Below are 25,641 nucleotides of genomic sequence, written 5' to 3'. Positions count from 1 at the left end.
CAGGCCAGTTTTGACCACATTGTGTCTTCATCAGGGTGTGGAGATGTTTTCATATTTTAACCCGTGAATCTGAAGTGTTTTGCTGGATATCCATTACATTGTTAGCAAGGATAAAAATCCAGGGAGACAGCTTGTACTTGTTATTCTATTTGTATGAAGATGTTATTTTTCTCAAGATTATTCAACCTCAAAATGAAAAGAAAATAACTCAAGACTGGTGTGAAGTTAATTTTCTCAACTTTCTGCAGATCAGGTAACACTTAAGCTTTTTGTTTCTAAAATCTTTTCAAAATGCTGGAATAGACATGCATTTTTGATCTGTCTTAGATAAAAAATGCCCCACATGCAAACTTTGCATACTGAGTCTGATGCATTTTTTCTTATTTATTTGAAAAACTTGCAGTATGAGACAAAGGGGTCTTGTGTTGCAAAGACAACAGGCATTAAAGGTAATTTTGTGGTTCTTTCACTCACTGGAAAAAAGAAACCACTAAGAGATAGACTGATAGAGGGAACAGAACTTTTCAGTTCAGTTGTAGTGTTACGTAGCTGTATGTGCCATGGTTGAAATCCAAAGACTACAGGAGCTAGGTTTAGTCTATATGGCCTAAAAATTAAATCACTGATTTGTTTAACACTAAACTGGATTATTGATTTAAATCATTGTTCTTTCCTGTTTTTTATTTTTTACAAAAATGTTTATTGAGTTTTTTTATTCTAGCAAAACATAAAATATAAACTGAACAGTTTGAAACCAAAAACACAGAATACATAAACTTACAGGTACAGACTCACATGCATACATATACAAGCTAAATTTACAAAATTCATTCAGTAAAATAAAGTGCAGTTAAGTGATAAGATAAGTAAGAAAAACAAAAAGATAAAACATAAAAAATACCCCACATTTTTCTAATTTTCTTTCAGATTAAGCCTGTATTCCCAGCTTCTTTAGTATTCCTGTATGGCTTCCAGAGTTTAGCAAAATTTTCGTTTTCCTTTGGCAGCGTAAGTTAGTCTTTCTGACCCAGTCCTATACATTCAGAGAGTTGCTTTATTCACAGTCTCTTATGCAGCTTTTCCACTATGACTTATGGCTGTGAAGAGCCCAACTAAGCCATGCTGATTTACCAGTTTACAAGTTTTGCCAGGCCGCGCCCAGCCATGACGGGAATGGTCCTGCTTTAGAACAGAGTCAAAGCAAGCCAACCCTGCTTCCAAGCACGCTACGCTGACGTCAGAGGGGTAAATCTCCATGGTACACAGGTTGCGATTTGCCGTGGAGATTTAACCTTTCTTCTTCTGATATCCCACCCTTTGATAATAAATTGATAAATGATAAATTTGATGATAAATTGATAAACGATTAATTTTCAGCTCATGGGGAGACACGTTTTATCCCTGCATCTGCTCAGACTGACTACAACTTTGTAGCGGTGGTGGTCTAATGCCAGCATTGGCTATGACTGAAACATTTAAGACACACAACCAAAACTCCAGATTTTCTGTGCTCATACTGCTCCAATAGCGTTCACACACTGATGTGAAATCAGGACGGACGAGGATTACAACTTTGTCTTACCTACTAATAACAAAAGTTATCCCCTTTCCCCTTCTTGTAAAGAAATTGATTCTTGACTTTTTAAAAATCAAATGCTGGAAAATGTTCAAAATATTTAGCCCATGATAGAAACAGTCTTAAAGTTATTTACTGGCAGGAGTAAAGCATGCAGTTCTTATTGCCCAATCCAGAAATATAATATTGATCATTTTCTGCTATCTAGAGACCTGTAAACCAATCATCAGAAGACAGTTCTTTAACTTCTCTGTAGGAATATTCTCTCTTTTTGATGGTAAGCTTAAACTATTGTTCGTTTATTGGTCACTGAAAGAGAGAGAGAGAGTCATTGGGCAAACAGTGGCATGTAGCACTGTCTGTCTGCAGTTTGACTTTTGCTTTAAAACAATGCAGTCAATCAGATCAGTGTAGCGATCACTGTTGAGGAGACTCAAACCACCGCATCATCAACTCTAGACGCAACTTCAAACAGGTAGCTCTGTTGTGCTAGGCTGCCGTGCTGAGTCAATTTAAATCGAGCCAGCTGCTTCTTGAAATGGGCGAGATCGACCCCCCATTGCAGAACGGGCTTTCATACAGAACGGCGTTGCGGAATGAAGGCATAACTGACATGTAAAAGAGAGGCAGTGTGAAAGTAGCTTTACTCAGTGAGCAAAGGCCTCATCTCTTGCCAGGCCAAGACTAGTGACATCATGAATTTTGCTTATAAAAAGATCATGTAAAATTGTCTTCAAGATGAGAAAATTATGATGTCTATGGATTTCATGCAACTTTTTTTTCACCAGTTTTCTGTTCTTTCAACTTACAGATGTAAACAGGAAGTGTTGGTACGTGACGACGAAGGGCATGCACGCTGTCGGCCAGGCGGAGGTGGTCATCCTGCTGCAGTGTCTACCTGACGAGAAGACCATCCCCAAAGACATCTTTACTCACTTTGTGCAGCTCTACCAGGAGGCTCTTAGTGGTAAGGACACAACCAACAGCTCCACCAGGAGGCCCCACTGTAAAACTAGTCCACCTGCACAGTGGGCTCCTCTTGGGAGAGATAGCAGCTCATTAGTAGTTCTGTCTACCTGTCTCCGTCTGGTGCTGCCAGGTTAAAAATGAGCTAAAGTAGTTAAACGCTAGGGGAAAGTGTCCGAGCTTATTTTCAGCTCCTGGGAGTGCTCTATTTTGAAACTAGGTTACGTTCAACGCTGCTAAACTGTCTGTGCCTCATGAAAAACGGTCTAAACATTAGTGTCCTGCTGTCAGGTCACACCTCACTGCTGCTTGTCTTGCATTTTTAACTCCATATGCTGTGCAGTGAAATCAGCTAATATCGGGTGACTTTGACGGCTTTCTCCCCCCAGGCTTGTTTTCTTTTTCATATTCATACTGGAGCACTTTCAGGCTGGTGGAATGGAGCCATATTGCACGTGTCGCTCCTGATTAACTTGCCATCAGTCAGGCCCAGAGAAGAAGAAGTGCTGGCTTTAGCAGGTTTTAGACACAGCTTTGTGATGGTGCTGTGTGGCATCTAATGCCAGCGATTTCTCCTTCAGATAATAGTAACATGAAGCCTCTGTACGTAATATGAGACTGTATGGCGGGCAGGCAAGAGAAGTTTTATTTCATTGTTGAACTCTGAGGCTCCTTATCCACTCAGTGATCCCAGGCATTGCCTGGAAGCCTCCATCTCTGGTTACAGAGACAGAAAAATTTCATTCCTTCCTCATTTTTTCTTCATTTATGCTTATTTTCATCCTCTTCATTTTTATTCCTGTCCTTTTGCGTCATTCTCTGCTTTGTCTAACTTTTCCCCCCAATCTCTTATAATATTCTCTTTTCTTTCCACTTTATCTCCCACTACCGTGCTGTGCGTTCCCCGCTTCTTTTTCCCTTCCTTCCCCTCTTCCACATACTGCATCATTTACCCTCCTCCTTCTCTCTTTCCCTTGTCTCTTACAGGCAACGTGCTGAGCCACCTGAGTCACTCGTTCTTCACGCAGAGCTTCCTGGGCAGTAAGGAGCATGGTGGCTTCCTCTACATCAGCCCCTCCTTCCAGTCTCTACAGGACCTGCTGCTGCCCAACCCACCCTACCTCTTTGGCATCCTGATTCAGAAGTGGGAAACACCCTGGGCCAAAGTCTTCCCCATTCGCCTCATGCTGCGGCTGGGAGCAGAGTACAGATGTAAGTCAGGGTCTCAGAGCAGGGCTGCCTATAAGGGGGGATAAGGGGCGAGCTTTCTTGGGCCCAGGCAAACTGGAGGTCCCTGTAGGTCAGCAAAATCATGGTCCATTCTTAAGTTAAGCTGTGATAATGATATTTTATTAAATTTTATTTAATTTGATGAAAGACAGGCCTTTAATGCCTCTATCCAGAGAAAACAGTGTAAAGGGTCAGAAAAGGATGAGAAAGTGGGGCCGAGACATGCAGGAAAGGAGCCACAGGCTGGACTTGAACCTGGGCCGCTTGTGTGCAGAGTGTGACCTAACCACTTTTTATTGGCAGTGTTAACAATGTGGATGGGCACACTGCACTAATAGGAAATCAGGAACAGGAAAGTAATGTCAGGCTTCATAGCTTGTCCAAAATGTGCAGAAACTTTAGAATGCCAGAAAATAAAGTTGAAAAAACAGGGACAACTTGAATGGAAAAGAAGAGAGTAATTGGGAAAAAAATATGTCATCAGTGGTAGAAAAAGTCAAAGGAGGGGCAAAAAGGGGTTATAAGTGGAAAGAAAGAGTGGCAAAAGTGGTCGAAAAGTAGGAAAAGTAAGTGGCAAAAATGGCTTTAAACAACAAAAAGCAGGTCAAAGGGGCAAGAAAGAGTGGCAAATAGGTCAGTAAGTTGCAAAACTGGTTAAGAATGACAAAATAGGGCATAAAGAGGTTAGAGGCAGAGGTGTCAAGTAACTAAGTACAACTACTTCATTACCTTACTTAAGTAGAAATTTTGGTTATTTATACATTACCGGAGTATTTTTCAGCCTACTTTTTACTTCTACTCCTTACATTTTCAAGTAATTATCTGTGCTTTCAACTCCTTACATTTTAAAAATAGCCTCGTTACTCCTATTTTATTTTACCTATCCAGATAAATCGCGCCATCTGGGTAGAGTGAGTTTGACTGTGGCTGGATGAGAAGCATAAACATAATACCATTCCGACACCATATTGGTTTGTACACAATCCATCACACCTGCACACGACACAAACCACGTCACACTCCAGCATGGAAATAGCAGACGTATGTAGCCTAGTACAAAGATGTCCATGGCAGAGACTCAAGAGAACTCGAGCAAAATGTCCCAACCAAGCACCAGCAAGGAGGTTGGTAGACAGGAAGACCCATACTTACATGCAACTAGTCATTATATCTTCTGCTCCATGAAACATGTATTTGCATTGTATTAAAATGCGTTCATTTTCAATGGGCATAAATGTGGCTGAAACAGGTGCATCCCAAATTTTTCATCATTAACATTTTAATACAACATTATAGTCATTATGGCCTTTAGAAAAATGTTTTTGGGGAGGTGGGGTAGTGCATTATAGGCCTCTGTGGCACGGCCTAAGCTTTTGTCCTTAATGGCATTTTTTCTCCCTTACATTACTTTTCCTTTTATACTTTAAGTAGTTTTGAAACCAGTACTTTTACACTTTTACTTGAGTAAAAAGCTTGAGTTGATACTTAAGCTTCTACAGAAGTCTTTTAAATCCTAGTATCTATACTTCTACTTGAGTAATGAATGTGAATACTTTTGACACCTCTGGTTAGAGGTGAAGATGAAGAAGATGAGGCCAAACGGACCACAAGTTCCCCAAAAGTGGCAAAATGGGAATAAAAGGGCTAAAGACTGGTTAAATGTGGTCAAAATGTGTGGATATTGATATCATCAATATATCACAAATGGGAAGGGCCCATTCTCTGTTTTGTCCAAGGGCCCGGCCAATTCTGTTGGCGGGCCTGACTAAGAATATACAGTATTCTTGATGGGAATACTTATAATATGATAAAGTTACTCTAAAACTTGAAGTCAGATTTGTTTTGTCTTTATGCCTGTATTGGAGAGAGTAGAAAATTGGGCATGAGTGTGGAATTACATGAGGAAAAGGATCCAAATACCAGACTAGAGTCTAGGCTGTCTGCTTGGAGGAGTGTAGCCTCCAAACATGGGGTGTGACCAAACCTGTAGGTCATTGGCGCCCCAAGTTATTTTCAGTAAGTAAGAATTTGATTTACTATCTCCGGTGATAAGGAAGAATTGTGTATTGTTATAACAATGGCTGTCTGTCAAGCTTGCATTATGTAGTTTACTTCTTGGTGGTCATTCATGTATATTATGTCGTATGTTTTGTTGTTCTGATTGGCCTGAAATGAACTTGACAGAACTAAAATCCTGTCATCCTTCTAGCTGTTTTTGAAAGACTCTGCCCCTCTTAAACAATGACTATGGTGTGTTCCCCAGATAGATGTGTGATACATCCCATGCCATGGATATGCTAAACAGTCTGTGTAAATGTGAAATAGTCCACCTGGCATACCTGGTTAATACAAATGCACCTCACATAGGAAATTTAAATGGATGCAGTGCACGTTTGAACAGGGGCTTCAGGGTTTATTCTTTAGTTGCTTTTAGTCCTTCTAATTTAGCTTCAACAGAAGACACTTTTGCTCAGTTTTCATGAAAATTGAACACTTACAGGTACAGTGTGTAAAATTGGGAATATAAGCTGAATCTAACAGTCAGATTGTAGATTGGCAATCAGTGGAATGAAAAAATGCATATCTGTTATTTGGTCCTTTCTTTGGATACTGTTGAAACATGCAAAATGCAAAAAAAACCATGTAGGCAGAGTCCATGGAGGGGACCCCCCTATGTATAGATAAAAGGCGTATTCTAAATTAATGAAAAGTGCAAAAAAAACAACAAAAAACATGTACTTAAGTGATTAAACACAAATTTCAACACACCTACTTATAAATATTATGTTTCGTTTTTACCAAGTTTGTTCTGCTAAATGCTACTAAACTAAATCAGTATACATGCTGCACCTTTAAAAGAACAAGACTTTTTTTGGAGCACTTTTTTATTTTTTTACTGTCCACCATGAATCTATTATCCATTGGTCTTTGAGTATTTGATGCCAGCTTACGGTAATATCCAGTTGTTTATAGTCTGAATCAAACATATTTTGGTACATAGACTGCAATGCTGAATTAGTCCACAGCTCAATTATTTCCCTCTGTATGCAGTCCCAAAAACAGATGAAATGTTTTTACTTTCCTAAAGTCATTAAAAATTTATATTTTTGTGCAGTCAAAAACTGTTCCTTTGCATCAGTGTTTGAATTGTGCATGACCACAATAATAGCCCCTGTGAGTTTTACTGCTGAATCCACATCAAAACATGCTTAAGCAGTAGTGAAAGAGAGAATAAGCAATGAACTGCTGGACAGGTACATCTTTAATGAAAAGATTATCGACTAATCTCAACATTTTTACGTTTACTTTTTCTAGTTATTCAGTCACCAAAGATTGACATGGCATGTTTCTGTCATACCGTAAAACCATCAAAGGGAAATGGGATGGAAAAAAGTGGAGTGGTTTAATGGCTTCATAAGGTAAAATATACAGACCCACGTTGATCTACTAAGCTTAGAAAAAGGCTGTTGGCTTTCCACGAACCTGTTCTAATATGTTTCTCGCAGCTTCCCACATGAACCATGAAGTCTTGTGAGTGGTTTTATTGGAGAGAGCCTTGTCTCCTCCAAATCCCCTTCTCACACAGGCAGACCTGCCAGCACGGAGCGCCGCCTGGCTCCACTAAGCCTCTTCCCTGCTTCCAGCCAGCACGGATAGAATACATTAACAAAGCCACATACAGTGGAGGCTCTTTAAACACAGACTGTTAGCATCACCATGAAATTAGTCCACCACACAAACAGTGTATGCTCTCACCCTGTACCTTAAGCAGTGACCACTGGGAGGTCAACTGGCTTGTCCACACATGAATCTGTAAAAAAAAAAAAAAACTGCAGACTGAGGCTGAGATTGTTTTTATTGCTAATGAGAGTTTGTGGAGAGATCTAATTTCCAGCTGTTTGCAAAGATAAGGCTAAAAATAGTCGTCTAAGAAGCTTTGGTTGCTGGAGAAAAAAGCAGTCTTATTTTTCACTTGTGGATTAGGAGCGTTCCTCCTAACTGCAGGCGCAGTTTGATGTGTGCGTGGGGTCCCTGGTTCAGTTCATTTGCATTTATGAGTGAAGAGGATCAAAAACACAGGAAACACAAGTTGTGTAGTTAATAAAAGCTGGAAACACTAGCTAGAAACAAATAAAATCAGAATCAAGACTAAGTGAATAAACAGTCAAAAACAAATAACCAGGAAGAATGAAGGAACATCAGAGACTATGAATAAAGGTAAATGAAACTGTAACTAAATTAAACTACTGGTTTTGTTACAGTAGCCGCAGTAACTAATGGTACTACAATTCTACAGTTACTGATTAAGGCTCTTTATTGAGAAAGTCTTGCCACATTAAATTTGAGCCTTTTTAATAGAAAAGGGGAAAAATAGCATTGCAGCTGATGTATATTGAAACTGTGGCACTAACTTAAATCCAAATAATTTTGTTTTGCAGTTTACCCATGTCCACTGTTCAGTGTCCGCTTCAGAAAACCCCTCTTTGGAGAGACTGGTCACACTATCATGAACCTGCTTGCAGTAAGTTACATTCTTTTGAAATATTTTTAATTCAGCTAACTAACTGAATACCTCTTAATGCCAAGGTTTGTTTTTTATTTGCACTTTTATGTTGGTTTTCTAGTAAGTGGGACAGGTACACTTGTCTGGTATCTACTTATTTTCTAAAAATATCTATTAATGATCATACCTCACCTGGTACTTTATGTATTACCGCTCCAAGTGAGGTGAGCCGATAATAAAATGTAATGTCAGGACACTGCCGACATGAAAATTAAACCTCATGTTGCTCTCATACTTTTTTGTATGACTTCCCAAACTCTCTTGTACTTTCCTGTAAATATTTTGTCTCACTGCATTCAATTGTCTTTGGAACAAATCTCCTTTCTGTAAAAAAAAAAAAAAAAAAGCCACGGGCTGAGAACCAGGCACACTGACACCTCTGTGACTTCCATTGTTGTTGTGTTGGACTTCACAGCAGTTTTGCCTGTGCAGAACTTTTAGGTGTGTTGCGGTTAAAATTTGAGGCTCAAGTAAGCTGCCTGAGGGCTAACATCAGGTGGGAAGGAGGATGGACACAACCCCGGTCATGCTCTGGATGACCTTCTATATTCCCAAGGACACTGGAAAATAATCTGTTGAAAAAAATAACACCTTTAGGGTGGAGTAGGGGTGGATGTGATGAGTAAGTACAGCTTAGGATACAGTCCAGGGGGTAGTAGGGTTGCCACAAGCCCCTGGTCCCTGGGCTGTGGATGTCCCAAGGGCCTGAAAGCCACCTGCGATCTTCAGATTTTTTACCAGGTGGGAGAATGCCCAGACAAAACAGGTGGCTTTGAGCTTGACCTTGGCTGCCAAGCCAATGTAAAGCTTGACGGTATCACTTTTGTGTGTCGACTTATGTTGTTGCCCCCCCAGCCCTGGGTTGTTGCACATTGGGCCCCATAATGAATCCCTCCCTTCATGCCTAAAACTTGTGTATATGGCTGTATAGAGTATATACTGTGATGGAAAATTAGTTATCTGGTATCAAAACTGAGTAAAGTCAAGCTGAGTCGGCATATGGAAGTGAACCATCATTTCAGTTGTATTTTCTGTACTGTGCTATAAGTGTTGTTTTACTTAATCTTGATGAGCTCTTTTTCGTCATCTTTTCTTGTCCCTGTCATAGGACTTCCGTAACTACCAGTACACGCTACCGGTGGTGAAAGGTTTAGTTGTGGACATGGAGGTGAGGAAGACGAGCATCAAGATCCCAAGTAATCGTTACAACGAGGTGAGTGTCTGGCAACCTTGCTCTCTCAGCAGAAGTTAAACCAACAACTCTTGGTTTTGGACAGCTTTTAAAGTTTAAATCATTTAAAATCCATCCTCTGACTGTGACTTTAAGTAGCACATGTATAAGATAAGCTGGTAACCATGCACTAAGCTACAAAAGCCCTTACTGTACAGTATTTCTGACTTACTTGTTTGTCTTGTATCCCCAGAGGTGTAAAAGCACAAAACAGAGATAGAAAAATGCTAAATTTATCTCGTCTGTGTAGGCACTGACAGCATGGCATGTTGTGGTCTGGACTATCCCAGTGCCAAGACTGTAGTTTTGTCTTCCTGAGGAAATGATCAGCAGAAAACCAGCTTTGTCATCTTGAGATAGCTTCAAAAAACAGGAAAATTTGAAATAAACAGCTGAACTCATGCTGTCATCATGGGAAAACTTTTTTATGTCAGGATTATGTGATAGATTTTTCAAGATTTCAAGGAAACAAATGGGAAGTCCTCACTGTCAGCAGAAAATGCAATCAGTAAAATGAATGGATGCATGTCTGCTCAGGGGTTTAATTTCAAGGGTTATGCACAGGTATATTTTTCTGTTTTGTCACAGTTAAAGCATATCCTTCCCTTAAAAATTGAGCCAATATAATCCGTAGCGTGATTAATAATTTTACAATATGATATTCAGAAGCAGTGTCAATACAATGCTCAGAATAATTATAGCTACTCACATTTGTGAGAAATTCCTTTCTTTTTCTGTTTATTTCATATAAAACTGAAAAGATTTGTCTTCCTTACCACTTAGACCAATAAAGGTGAAGATAATATTTTTCTGGATAGCAGCTTAAAACTACAAAACCTTCTAGTTCCAACAGATCCTGGACAGAGAAAGAAAAATAGCTTTGTGTTTTTATTTATTTCCCAGAATCATAAATCAGTATTATAACAAAATGAAACCCTCCAGCAGACTAATGACATCAGTGGAGGAGGCTCCTATCAAGCCTTGTGCACATCAACACACATGTTGATTGTGTGTAGGTGATGTGAGACAAACCCTCCAGAGTCTCTGCAGTTGAACACAAGGCGTGGGCTGCACACTTGTCATAACTGCCGCTGCCTCGAGGGTGTGAATGAACGTCCAAGCAGAAGAAGTGCTACACAAGAAGCACCATTTGGCTGAGACACAAAGTGGTGCTGGTTGTAGCGTTTGGCTGCTCATGCACTAACAGATGGGAACTCAGTAATGTGAAATGGAGCTAGTTTCTCAACAGCTTGCAGGCGCGCCTTTAGCGCAGCAAGTGGTTAAAACCCTCCAGATTTTCATTTTATTTCTGATTTGGAAAGAATGTCTTCAAAGAGATGCAGAAGCGAGGGATTTAGCAGAATTAATGTGTGGGATCTTACGCTATTGATATCAAGTCATGTCAGTGACTTTACACATAATCTGTCATCTCAACCCCTTCCCTTTAAATTTGAGGACTTTACCCGCAAGCCCTCTGCAATTAGGCTTAACCAGACCGTCTCTGTTAAGCCCTTTTCCTCAGCACAGTCACCCAAAGGGCAGCTTAATCAGACATGGATATTGTTCGTCCTTGCAGCTCATGAAGGCCATGAACAAGTCCAACGAACACGTGCTTGCCATGGGGGCGTGTTTCAACGACCGTGCCGACTCCCACTTGGTGTGTGTCCAGAATGATGACGGGAACTATCAGACGCAGGCCATCAGCATCCATCACCAGCCTCGCAAAGGTGCTGACACAGAGACAGTCATGTCTCTACCTTTATCTCTCACTCTGTCTGCTTTTTATGTCCAGCTTGTTTTCTTAAGAGCTCTTTATACTTAAAAAATCCTACTTTTCACTGTTATGAGTTCTTCTGCTTTGGCCGTTTGCCTGAAAAAACTTGATCTTAATCTCAGGTTAATATTTCTTTCTTTGTATTTGTCTGCAGTTACTGGAGCCTGCTTCTTTGTGTTCAGTGGTGCTTTGAAAGCCTCGTCGGGTTTCCTGGCAAAGACCAGCATTGTGGAAGGTGAGAAGTGTACAAATCAAAATCCATGTTGGCCATAAAAATCCTGAAATATTATTTTAGTATATTTTTGAGAACCTTCCTCGAAGAGAATTATGTTGGCAAAAATTATTCATGATTAGTGCAATACTGGATAAAATTTATCATCACATTTTAAAATGGTAGTGATTTCTCCCATCTCTGAATTTGTCAAATGCTGCAAGCAATTGAGAAAGCTTTAATTCTTGTTTGAATTTCACTCTATTGCTAAATTTCAGGTATATAATACACTCAAACACACCCCAAACCACTTTTTTTGTATTTTTGATTTTTGATTAAACATTTTCATGTAAACATTACGCCAACAACATTCTAGTGGTTTGAATGATGCGCCCCATGAACAGAGGATGTTCTCCTTACAGACGGCAGCCTGGGTTCAAATCCAGCCCGTATCTACTTGTCTGTCCTGTCTGAATGAAGGCATACAGTGCCTGTAAAAACTATTCCCCCCCTTGGATGTTTTACCCTTTTAATGATTTTATAAATCAATCATGGTCATGTAATTGGGCTTTTTGACCAAAAAAGGTTAAAAAAAATCCCTCTTATATGTAAATTGAAAACAGATTTCTATAAAGTAATGTCAATTAAACAAACATACTGTATGTAAGGTAAAATAAGTGATTGCATAAATATTCACCCCCTTTATATTTACTGTCCTAATTTAACAAAGGTCGAGCCAACAGGTGCGAGTCCCATAATTAGTGAAATGGAGATCATGTAAGTGCAGTGAGTCTCAGGTGATTGTAGCATAAAGACATCTGTGTGTTGAAGGTTTAGTCACTGGTTTATCACTATTCCTGGTTGCCATCACAGATATCAAACATTGTACATCACCACAAACTCTCCATCCTAACTGTGAAGCACAGTGGTGGCAGCATCATGCTGTGCAGATGCTTCCAGCTCTGGAAGGCTTGTAAAGGTAGTCAATATAATGAATCCGGCAAAATATAGGAAAATCCTGGAGGATAATCTTATTCAGTCTGCAAGAAAACTACGGTTTGGGAGAAGATTTATTTTCCAGCAAGAAAACGATCAGAAACATACAGCAAAAGCTACACAAAAATGGTGAATGTTCAGGAGTGGCCAAGTCAAATCCCAGACCTCAGTCCAATAGAGAATTTGTGGCTGGACTTGCCAAGGGCTGTTCATGCCCAACCCCTGCGCATCCTGACAGAGCTTTAGCAGTTTTTTAAAAAGACAGGAGTAAATATGAATATTTATTCAGTCACTTCTGAGGTCGCAGAAGTGTTTGCATAAGTCTTCTTTTTTTTTTTTTAAACAACTAAAATGTTCACAATCTGGCAATAGCATGCCTTTCTAGCTTGAGAGGAACGAACCTCAACAAAAAAGTAGATTAGATGTAATAAAAAAGAAAAAAACCTAGTGTTATATAACGACAAACAGCTCATTTACCTGGTCCTTCAGGTAAGTAAGGAAAAGATCCAGTTACTCTGTAAATATCCTGCTTCTAGCTCTCCACTAGACCTATTTTTTCTCTCTGTTCTTTAAAAGAAGACGTGGCGGGTTTCCAGTGGCATGGAGTTATCCTAGAGCGGCAGTTATTAAACTTTTTTGCCCAAGACACACCTAAGATCAAGTCAAAATCTCAAGGCACACCTTGTGCATATTCATGCAAAACAGCCTTGTTAATACATGTTACAGTACTTTTAACTATTGTAGAGGCGTAGTCACATGGCACACCTAGACTTGGTCTTAAGACACACCATTTGGCAACCTTTATCAGAGTGAAACGACTCTAGAATTTTGATGATTTTGAGATGCATGGTCTGATTTGTAAATCGAAATGCATTCCAAATATCATACTAAAGAAAAAAATAATTTCATACCACATTCTTTCCATCCCTCTCAAACATGTTAAGCTGCTTCTTAGTTTTGGTCTTTTTAGTTTGGAGGGAGACTAGTAGGATCCTTTTACAGTCTTGAAAAAATATTTAGCGTGACTGATTTTACTTGCATGACAAAACTCTGAAGCACAGGCATTTTATCCCATCTGTTTAATCTTTTTTAAGAGTGTTTTGGGGCTTTTTCCTTTACTAGATAGGATATCTGAAGAGAGATGAGAAATATGGGGAGTGAGAGTGGGGGAGGATGTGTACCAAATATTGCCAGGATTGGATATTGGTCCCACAAACAATACATTGACAACTCTAGCATCTGTACATGGGCACCTGCCCTACCTGCTACGCTAACCCCCTATGTTATCTTTAAGAAAGTTTCTCTGTAGATTTTTTTTTTGAAAATGTACTGTACAGTAACAAGCTTTATCAATTTAGGAAAATGTTATGGAATGGCAATTTAAGCTGCAGCTAAATTTACACCTACTAATTGCCAGTCCTGAATTTAACCAATTAGAAGAACATATTTTTAAAGAAACTACTGAAAGAGGCTCTCCAGTGATTCATTTTTGTACTGTCATTGCACTGGTTGTTTTCAAAAGAAATATATGTTATATAACTGTTAAAATCTTGTGCAGCTGAGGAAGATAGACACTGATGACTGGATTCTTGTCTTGTTCAAGTCTGAAAATAATCACTTTAACTACTTTAATTAAATCTTAAAATGTTATTTATCTAAAGAAACACATTCAGTGATAATAACCAGTTGAAAAACAGATTCACAAATAAAACTACCCTGACAATATCATCATTGATCAGTTTAGAATCATGACTGACAAGTAATTCACTGCCAACTGGTTGAAAAATCAGTTTACTCACTTTTTAAGCACTACTCATAAGATGTGCCTTTTCCCTCTTTTCTTAGATGGTGTGATGATCCAAATCACAGCTGAGACCATGGACTCTCTACGGCAAGCCCTGAGGGACATGAAGGACTTCACCATCACCTGTGGTAAAGCTGACCAGGAGGAGAACCAGGAGCTTGTCCAAATCCAGTGGACAGAGGACGATCACAACTTCAACAAAGGGTAAGACAGGAGGAGAAAACCGCTAGCGGATAAACAAAAAGAGAGAGCTGCATAGAAGCTTCAGTGTCACAGGCAATTAATCTGATAGCTCCACAACCGCTGCGTTTACTACTCTGCCATAAAAACTCTCATTGTGCATGTAGGGGAAGCCCTCTGGAGGAAAACCTTAGTGGGAGGACTGATGTGGTCTCATAAAATCTGCTGATTTACTCAGCTTTTCACTCTTGGTGTAACCCAGGAAAAAAAAACCCTATAAATTCACAATTATAATATAACCTACACAAACCCTTATTTTACCGGATAAATTAGTCTGATGACATGCTGCTATTAGATACCAATCAGCTAACATGGCCATTTTTTATTTTTCAGCACAGTGTTGTTATACAAGATGTATGTTGATTTTCATCCTCTTCAGTACACCAGATTTTTTTAGATTAATGAAAAGTAGGGAAACAGCTTAATAAGTCACCAGAGAACATGTAAAAAGCTGGACAGATCAAGACATGCATCATGAAGAAACACACCATCGTCTCTAACAATAAAATGGTGCAGTGGTTTAGATACTGGAACTTTAACCCTCTTTACGATACTAGTAAACATTGAATGATATTGGAATCTGTCACAATATCATAGCACATAAAAGTAGAAAAACAAGGCACCAATTCGATAATGACTTTAATTTGTGATTACCAAAAAGCTGCAGAACAAAACTCCTGCAGACTGTCTGAATACTGAAACTTTGCTAATCCTAATTTGTTCAACTGAGACACTCAACTCCTTTGTCTTTAAGAGACATAAAGGTAGTTTTTTTTTCCATCAAGGCACTGAAATATCTTGAAAAACCTTGAAGTTTGCGGTACTGTTAGTATGAATGGATTATCTCTGTTCTTTTTCTTTAGCTTAAAGCAGTTTTAGGTTTGATTATGACTGAAGATCTCATGTTTGTAAAACCTGAAGTACTTAATGATACTATTGGTCATTCAAACAATGGTTTGCATCTTTTAAAATACTTTTAATCAAAAATTGTCTTATGGTGCATTTCTACCAAGCAGTCTAGTTTGGTTCATTAGTTTGGTACAGTACATCCTGATCTTGCTTGTGTTTTCAAAGCCAGCGTACCCTTACTTGGTAGGCAGGGGTGTAGGGCAGAGGGAGTCCAGTTTACACTCTTTAGGGTCAGGGTCTTGATGCTAGAGATGCACAATATCTGAATGATATAGGTACCCCACATATGAACATTTCTGCTGATAATTACTGAAATTTACCTTTAAAAATCTGCCTATATCTGCTGTAAATTTTGGCCATTCAAACAAATATGTTTAGTGTAGTTTTAGGCTGGACCAACAAACCTATGTCAGCTAAAGTCTTCTTCTGTATTTATCGTCATTCCTTATACTTTAAAGTGTTTTTTAAGGATGAAAATTTGTTAAAATGTATGTTTTAGGGACTGAAGTAGGTCTGAACTACATTTTAATATCAGTATCAATATCAGTATTTGCAAATATCGGCTAAAATTCAGTATTGTGCATCCCTACCTGATACCCCAACAGAACTGGACTTCTAGGTGGAAATGTACCACAAGTATCAGGAATTTAAACAACTTGTAAACCAGTCAGTTGTGCATTAAATGCATATTGTTATCATCAAAAAGGGTTCAGAATCAAGCCACTTTTGTTTTAAGATCTACCCTCATCCATGCTTTAATGTTTTGCCTGCTTGGCAGTTAAATGTTTCTTGTTGTGTGATTTTTAACTCAACATCTGTCCCAGGGACAGCAGTTAAAATTGTTTTCTGGCAACACTGGCACATTCACAGCCGTGTTTATCAGCGGGAGTTGGCTGCACGCGACCTCCGCCTTTGGCCGATGATCTCCAGCCAAGCAGCTGGCAGGTCAACGCCTCGCTCAAGGGCACAGCGACAGAAGCTGCTGAAGGAAATCTGTTTCATTTGCTTTCCATACTGATTTGAGAACTTGCCTTGAGTCCTTTTCTGTCACTCCTCTCCATCTCCTCCTCCGCTTACTATGCTTTACTTTTACTATGTTGTTGAATCCAATATGAACTTTGTGTTGTTTGTTTTGTGTTTGTTTCTTCAGTGTCATCAGTCCCATCGATGGGAAATCGATGGAGTCCATCACCAGCGTTAAGATCTTCCACGGCTCCGAGTTCAAAGCCAATGGCAAAGTCATCCGCTGGACAGAGGTATCTTAAAGATTGCACAATAAATAACTTAAAAGAGACAGTAGAGCATTTATCTGGTACAAGAGGCGCTCTGAGCAAGACCAAATTTAACCAAAAAAATGACACAACATTCAGTGTATACCATATACTTCTCTTAATCTCCCTTTATAAATGTCTCCCACTGCACTAAGGGAAACCGTGTTCAGGTTTTTACCCACAGACTCTCAACATGTTACATTATTGATGTCCTAAATGCTTTCAGTGCAGCCTGTAGACCTTGTTGAGTGTTTATCCTAAAATGTGCATTTCAGCTCAGCTCTGTTTCACTCCACTTGACACCATAAGGACATTATTATTTATTGTTCCTACCTCTACCTCGCAATGAAGGCTGCAACTGACAGCCATTTTATCATCCATGAAGCTCAAGGTGGTGTCCTTGAATGTCACGTTTTGACCAAAACCCGAAGATAAACCCAAGAATATTCTCTCATAGACACAATGAAACCAGAAAATATTCATATTTAATGAGCTGAAATAGGAGAATTTAGAACATTTCTCTTAATGGACTCAAAATGGTTAATTAATCATAAAATAGTTGCTAGTTCTTACAACAGTTGACAGCTCTATTTGTCATCACTGAAAAGAACAGCTAAGTGATCTTATTATGTGCCAAAGATCTAAGATGTAGTCACCATTATAAAAAGAATAAGACTCGCGTGTTGCTAAGTGGTGGTGCAGTGGGTAGATCTGTCGCCTCATAGCAAAAAGGTTCCCGGTTTGACTCCCATTGGACAGTTGGGGTTCATTCTGTGTGGAGTTTACATGTTCTCTGATACATTCTCTCCAGGTACTCCAGCCTCCTCCAACAGTCCAAAGACGTGCTTGTAGGTAAATTGGTGACTCTAAATTAACAGTAGTAAGGGCTTGTATGTCTTTGTTGGTCTTGGGATGTCCAGGGTGTCCCCAACTCTTTATCACAGCAGGGATTGGATCCAGCCCCCTCTGTGACTCTGAATAGGAAAAAATGTATAGATAATGGATGGATGATATGCTTCAATTAAATGAGATATTTTGTGTTTCTGGTGGTTCCCTCAGGTTTTTTTCCTTCAAAGTGAAGATCAACCAAACGGTTTAAGTGACCCGGCCGACCACAGCCGTCTGACAGAGAACGTAGCCAGAGCTTTCTGCATGGCGCTCTGTCCACACTTGAAGCTGCTGAAAGAGGATGGTATGGCCAAACTGGGACTGAGGGTCACACTGGACTCAGACCAGGTGGGTTCACTGGCAGCAATAATCCCTAAAGGGCTTTCTCCAGACGTATGGAGTAGTCACCCCAAATGGAAAGGGGGTCCTCCCCAAGGAAACTGCCAGCATCCAACACTTAATTCCCTGTAAACCTACAACAATTTGTGTTGAAATCAAATCATTCAAAATCAAAACACATAATTATTTAGTAATTAGTCAGATTTTTCATCCATAAAGCTCGCTTTGTTGCTAGATTTTTTGTTGTTTTTCACATGGGTCATACTTTTACTTATACTTATAAAATTTAAAAACCAAAGCAAAAACAAAAACTTTGACAGCAAGACATAAAATATGAGTAATTTCACCAAAATAAGAATAGATTTGTTTGAATAGCAAAGAAACATTTTTCCTCTAAAATGACTTTATTTTGAGTCAACATTAGGATACCACACATGTTTAATACCTAGAAGAAATACCTTCTTAAAATATTACTACCAAGTTCAAAAAAGCACCAACGAGAAAATGGCTGGAATTAGGAACCACTAACAAGCAGACTTTGTCATGATAAATGCAGTAAGTTCTGGTCCAAATGGAAAACATTTATCAACATTAAAGTATCGTTCAAGAAGTGACTAACTCCATCAGATTGCTTTGGTTAGAATGTAAAATGTTTTGTAAAGGTCCTACACTGGATAAGCATCTTCACTTCATTGAGAAGATGGACTGGTAATGATGGTAACCGTGTGCTCTAGATACTAGCCTCTACTTAAAACATTACTGTAAAATGGACTGTGTTCTGCCACCTTTGACGACCTTTCTGTTCTGTTGTGCATTTTTTGTTGTAAAAAGAAAAGCAACCACATAAAATCAAAGTTTAAAAAAGGTCAACATTAAAAAAGCCAGCTGTAATTAAGTAAGTAGCCAGCTGTTTGGCTGACAGCTGGCACTTGTGAAAAGCCCTGCATCAGTTTCTTATTTCTTTACTAATTTGGCATTAAGAGAAAAAATTCCAATAAAGATGATCCAGAATCAATCCCCAAGTATTCATGTACAGTATATAACACCTTTAAAACGAAGATTTATGCATGATAGGCTGGTGTAGCTTGGTGTGTAGAGCAGGCACCAATAAACAGAGGCTATAGTCCTCAATGCACTGATCGCGGGATTGATTCCCAATCTTGGTTCAGTTTGGTGCATGTCTTCCCCTATTTTCTCTCTCCATATTTCCTGTCTTTCCTCAGCTATATATATATATATATAATAAAAGCTAAAAGTTCAAAAAATAATCTTTAAAAAAAACAACAACAAAGATATATGCATGTGGGGAAGAAGAAAAATGGTAAAATATTAAGATAGAGATGAAAACAGAAAAATGAATAAAAACAAGGACACAAGAAAATTGTCTGTTTTTATTGACACTTTTGACACCTTCCCTATGTGTTTATACCAAACTTTGTCTTTTACTCTTTTACATCTAAAATGTTGTCTGAATATAAATATGGATGATGAGTCTCAATCCTTTCAGATTGTACAAAAGTGAAGCCAACATGTCCCTACAACAGGTGCTAGGGGCACTTACGGAGCCAGAGTTGTGCAGTAGACCCTGCTGTGGGTTTGCATCCAGATGAACTAAAACACACATTAAACTTTACGATGAAACATACAAGATCTTCAGGTTGGTAAAGACCAAAGCAGAACAAAGACATTCACAATTTTAGAAAGTGTAATGACCCTTATGTTATTGTTTGATGTTTTCTTCCATACTCATCTTCTACTCTAGCAGTCCAGTACACACAGCAAGTCAACAAAGCAGTCAGTAATGGCATTTTATCCTTTAGAAAAGCATCCAACTACTAATCAAAATAAAACTTCTGAAACAAAAATCAAAATAAAAACTTCTAAGACTGAACCGTGTTCGAGAAAAATTGGAGGGGTCGGTCATTTGTATAGTTTGACCCCGTACCTCATCTGTCAATGTGGAGGAGCTAGTGTTTAAGAGCCATAATGCCCACAGTAAGAAGGAGGGAGCCAACAATGTTTCAGCTTCACTGTTTTTTAACTGTCACGTCGTCCATCTTTAATACTTATGTGATGAGGATCTAACACCTGTCTTTGTTACAGGTGGGCTACCTGGCTGGAAGTAACGGTCAGCCTCTGCTGCCTCAGTACCTGAGCGACCTGGACAGCGCTCTGATCCCCGTCATCCACGGCGGGGCGTGTCAGCTGAGTGAGGGCCCCGTGGTGATGGAGCTGGTCTTCTACATCCTGGAGATCATCTCATAGGGAGTCTTGGCTCGTCATCTCTTCTCTCTTTTATATTTTTTAGACCTTCTGACGTCATCTCACACCCTGGACCTCCGTCATCTTCCTCCGACAGTTTGCACTTCAAAGAGCCCGATAACTGTGCAGTGCCAGGCGGGGTAGCATTCCTCCAATCAAACCTATGCATCCAAAAACCACCGTGTGTTGTGCTCCAGAGGCCGCCTGGGGCCCGAGGAGGCTCTGAGCAGGATCGTCTGTCATGTTTCAAATGTGGTGAACCTCACCTTACAGGTGTGTCATCTCTGGTGCTTTGTAGAGGTCCACCAGAGATAAACCTGTCTGACCCCAGTGTGGCATTTAAGTGCTTATAGTCAGTTACCCTCTTCTGAGAGCTTTCATGTTTAGTTGAAGTCAAATTAATGTGGCTTTTAGACAGGGAAACGCTTTCTTGATCTACAGCTTGAGATAAATCATTATAATTTTACATGGATGTTTACATAAATATTTACCCCCAGAGCAAGGTTATACAAAAACCTTTAGGGACTATAATCACTTGTTGGCACATACCTTTTTAATACACCACTTTCTGACTCAGAGTGAAGAGATTTGTTTCGTGTGTCACCCAGTCGGCTGTGTTATTTAGTTTTTAAAAAGCATGGCAAAATTTGCAACGATGGATGAAGAACTCAGATCTTTTAATCATGTAGCAACATATGAATGTAAAAATAATACTTGAAAAGCAGAGACGTGCAGTTAAAAGTGAAAATTCATGTATTACAATCATCTTGTGGAAGAAATAAAAGAAAAATAGATGATGCAGATTTGGTCTTTCAGAAAAGAGTCACGTCTTAGGATTGACCTAGAGTATGTATAGTATTTTAATGTTGATGCGGATCAGGATGAGGCTTATTTACTATAAAAATACTGATTTAGGTGTTTTTCTAAAAGCATTATGTTAAAGGGGCATTTCATAAAAAATACTAATTTTTGCATATATGTTGGTATCCATCAACCACAAAATGTGACACTAGCCAAGCTAGTCCTTTGTTTGTGGTCCTCTTGTGCCTGAAAACACAAAATCTGACTGTCAGTGAAGAATCAATGCTCCTTGTGACAACACAATGTGTAGGGATTTACAATGTTGTTTTTTTTGTGAGATCCTTATATTTACAAATTATTTTAGCCAATATTGATACTTATATTTATACCAATATAAAGACTTTAGCTGTTGTAAGTCCTTTATTGTCCCTGTTATTCTCTGAACACATATTCCAAGCTACTAAACGGCAAAATGAAGAAAATTATCCTTGTGGCTACAGGTAGTTTCTATCAGGTTTCTATCCGTCAGTAGAAGAGTACACTTCCATGCAGAGACATCATTGGTATATTTATTAGTTTTTCAAAAATATTCTTAAAGAAGAGGACAGTGGATAGAACCGGAAACAGGGAGGAGAGATTTGGGAAGAGATTTGTGAGAAAGGAGCGACAAGTCAGACTTAAACCTGGGACGCCCGTGTACGTGGGCGTGACTTAACCGTTAGGCCATCTGTGCCCCATTGTCTGTGTATTTGCAGATACATGGACATCCATCACGTTCATACATGAAAATGAGGGATAATTTGCCTTTAAAAAGACACATTGAATCTTAGAAAGGTTTTGTAGAGCTGGTTTATACAGGGTCAAAAACCTCCTCAGGTGCTTAATCCATAGTATTTATGCTATTATAACCCATATTGTGACCAAAGCCCAGCACGAATGTTGATTTAAGCCACAGAAGAGTGTGTTAAAGGGTAGAGAAGTGGTATGATATGTCACATTTAAGTCATATCTCTTTCCAACCACATACCCCATGATTTATTGTTCAATCTATTTAGTATAACTTGTGAGTTTTAAAAATATTATAATTTAATACTTGTTGTGTAGTTGAAGGTAAAGAAAATCCCCTTGAAATTTAGGGTATTCTATATTTTTTTATGAAATGTTCTATTGCATCTTTATTCAATACACATCTAATAACATAAAAACTAAAGTAGACTCAGGAGTTAAAATTAAGACTACACTAAAGGAGCCAGAACTACACATCATATCCTGATGACTGATTCAGTTTTACAGTGAAAAAGTAAAGATAATTGCAGCTTCAAGACATGAAAACTGAAGGAAATCTGTCCAAAATAAAGACAAAAGTCCACTACTGATGTAGCAGCTAATAGTGAAACTTGGGGGTGGATATTTATGCATTCAAATGTTATTTTTCCTCTAAAAGGCTCTTCTCTGTTGAGTAGCCCCTTTAGATTTACTTTCATTCAAAGCTGTACAACAATCAAACATGAATACTCTCAGCGTGGGTCAATACGTCTCATAGGCATCGTTATGTAGCTGCTTTGGTTCCCACTAACTCGTCACTGTGGCAGCCGGCGCTCCTGAAGCTCTGAAAACTATCAGCAAAGGCCTCTGTGTAGCAGGGATGCTCTGAAACAAGGAAAAGTCAGATCCACCGCTGAAAAGTCCAGACTATTATAAAGGAAAGCTACGACCCGTCAGATAAGGAGCTGGTGATGCGTCAGCGTGTTTTTCTTTTGGATTTTCTTTGCACCAAGGTGCTCAGTGCCTGCAGCAACGAATCATGAGAAAAAAAAGAGACAACTCTTCATCTTCACCTCTTAAGCTTTACTCAAAAGTCACCATATGCTTTACTTCATGGACAAATCCACGTGTTGTACATAATTTTGTAGACGTAAATAACTCCTCCATTAAAACTCTTTAGCCTCCAGAGCTCGGAGTTAAAGACAGGAAGCAAATCATGGACCGATCAGACTGACGCTCTGTGGATCAAGACTACACGTTCACGCTGAAGACCCTTTTGTCCCACTGTAGACAGCTGGTTTAAAAAAAGGTTCCAATGCTTTATTGATAATCTGTACATAAGCGAATTTTTAATCTCATCAACTCATCTTCAACATCATCAGCGCCTGTTGTTTGTCCATCATTGGCTGGAGAAGCCACTCAAGATATTTTGGTCTTTTTAATCCTAAAAAGAGAATAACTGAAGATGTAAAGATCTATATATATAAATACAGTATATAAATGAATAAATATCTATATAAGAACTGTATTAAATTGCAGAAGCAGTGCACTGGATTCTAAGCCATTTACAGGAGAGTTGAAGCAAACGATGAGGAGGCTGCTGAGTCCTGGAAGTTTCTCTTTTCAGCTGCAGAGAAACAAAGTTGTAAAGATCCAGGGTTCCTGCAGAAATATGAGTTTGATCAACCTGAAGCTGAATGTATCTCATCTCACATTTCCTGCAGCGAATTGTCTTTCCAAAATCCTGTCATCACCAACGTCCTGTTCAAGACTTTGCAGCCCTGCTTAGGAACCCTGTAGACTGATACGTTGTCTTCTAAAGGCCTCAACTGTTTTTTAAAATATATTTGTCTTTACTCTAGACTGTGCTCTCCTGCAGCTACATGGACCTGGAAAAATGTAAGAATGTATTCCTCCCGATTCTGTTTGAATCTGCTACATGTGTTTGTCCACCTCTGGCTACTAGGGTTGTCACAATACCAGAATTTAAAACCTTGATATGATGATAGTAAACAATAAATCATCACTTCATTTCAATACTACAGCAACAAAAACAGAAGTCCTCGGCACAGACAGCGTTGGATAGTGTTACTTTTGAAACGAATTGTTGGATTACTGCGTTACGTACTAAGGAAATGTGTTGTTACATTACCTATTGATAGAAGTTTACACATTAAGAGAACTTTTGCATTGCCAAATATCGAAACCCTTGAACCACTCTGTCATTGATAACTGTCACTGAACAGCCTAATTTACAACCTATAGTCTGTAACTCTACAGTCTGATAACACCACTGACAGACTTGAAAACCTTTACAGCTCTTTAACGTGCTCGCTATCTGACAGGGTCATACACACGCATGTAATTGGAATGGCTGCACAGTTGATTCAATGAGGAGCTTCTGTTTTTGGGAATTACCTTTGAAAAGGTAACTAATAATGGATTACATTGATTGAAAATCTAGTTCCAAAGGTTTCAGAGCATCTGTTAAGTTACAAAAAACTAACTTCCTCTCTCTTGGTACTATCTGGAGGGTCTATTTTGAATAGCCCAGCGTGCTTAATATTTTCTTTTATTCAAAGAAAAAAAACAAGGAGATCTGGCCTGAAGTTTGGCTCATAATTGTGGTGTGTAAGGCCAGCTAAAGCTGATGTGAGAATTTCTGCTCCCTCTTGATTTTGATTGGTCATTTAGAAGTAACACTGATGAATGCAGCACTCCCAGTTTAACTATTTTCAATCGAGAGCACCCCGACAAAAAATGTTAGACGATCAGGATACCGAGTGCTGTAAACGCTGAACTACATTAGTTTTAAGTGCTGTGGTTGTGGACACGGGACCTTTTTACTATAAAAAATGATCAACAAACTCCTGCGCACAGTCAGTGGTTCTCAGCTGGTCTTGCCTCAGGACCCACCGCCTCTCTTAAAGAGAGGTCATGACCTAAAATTAAGAAAGTTTTCAGTCAAAATGTAATAATGAAAATGTTGCAGACCAGACAGAGATGTTTTAAAAGCGATCATTGCAGAAGCCCTTAGGGGACATGCATGCATACATTTCATTTAATTGCGTTTTCAGGTGAATTGACATGACAATTGTGGTTGTTTTCCAGAGATCACAATAACACGAATAGCTTTGTTTTAGCAAAATGATGAGATAAATAAGTCAAAAACTCAAGAAAAAAAATTGCAAATTCTCATATCAAAGTGGAGAAAATTGAAATATATGGATGGTGTCTGCTTAGGGCCTCTGGACAATATAGGCTTTCAGGCACATTTTATTTAAAGGCATGTATTTGCAACCCACTTTCTGAATCCACCAGTTGAGAACCTCTTGTCTAAATTGTATAAATATGAAACATCAATGCATTTGTGTAGATGGTGATGAGCTGGAGTTTTATCAGTTTTTGATGGATCTTGTTTTAAAGCTTCTGTACCTTTTCAACACTATCAATCATAAAATAACAGATGGTCTGATTTTGGACATTTGGACAACCTTACTGGCTACACTAGTCACCATCATGGCTTGACACTCTGTACAGTCATCATCAACACTGTGTGACAGTTTCCCATCTTTAATCATGCTAATATAAAACCAGAAGGGGCTACACTAAAAGTACTGTCACTACAGTACTAGAGGTTTTAACAAAACAATCTCAACATCACAACGAGAATCAGACAATCATGAAAATCTGCAGACGAGCCGGCGCTTCGATGAGTTTCAATTAGAACTGTAGCTTTTCTTTAGTGGTTTATTCCTCCAGTTGAAATATTTTAGGAGCTACTGTAGCAACATTAGCTAAGCAGATAAAAAAA

General features: G+C 38.9%; 1 protein-coding gene across 4 annotated transcripts in view; it reads left to right on the top strand.

Moving 5' to 3' along the window:
* Positions 1–25,536, top strand: part of zfyve9a (zinc finger, FYVE domain containing 9a) — a 56,745-nt gene extending 31,209 nt beyond the window's left edge. For all 4 annotated transcript variants that reach the window (XM_041803716.1, XM_041803712.1, XM_041803715.1 and 1 more), the window contains 10 exons: positions 2,388–2,543; positions 3,530–3,754; positions 8,212–8,294; positions 9,445–9,549; positions 11,144–11,294; positions 11,496–11,576; positions 14,394–14,556; positions 16,652–16,757; positions 17,832–18,008; positions 20,103–25,536. In XM_041803716.1, the coding sequence (XP_041659650.1) occupies positions 2,388–2,543; positions 3,530–3,754; positions 8,212–8,294; positions 9,445–9,549; positions 11,144–11,294; positions 11,496–11,576; positions 14,394–14,556; positions 16,652–16,757; positions 17,832–18,008; positions 20,103–20,264 (1,409 nt within the window). In that variant the 3' untranslated portion in view covers positions 20,265–25,536. The remainder of the gene's footprint in view (positions 1–2,387; positions 2,544–3,529; positions 3,755–8,211; positions 8,295–9,444; positions 9,550–11,143; positions 11,295–11,495; positions 11,577–14,393; positions 14,557–16,651; positions 16,758–17,831; positions 18,009–20,102) is intronic.
* Positions 25,537–25,641: the final 105 nt, after the last annotated feature.

Source organism: Cheilinus undulatus, linkage group 13 (genome assembly GCF_018320785.1).
Source record: "Cheilinus undulatus linkage group 13, ASM1832078v1, whole genome shotgun sequence".
In the NCBI taxonomy this organism is placed as follows: domain Eukaryota; kingdom Metazoa; phylum Chordata; class Actinopteri; order Labriformes; family Labridae; genus Cheilinus; species Cheilinus undulatus.
The sequence above is the reverse complement of the archived record's forward strand: the minus strand, read 5'-3'. Positions and strand labels throughout refer to the sequence as shown.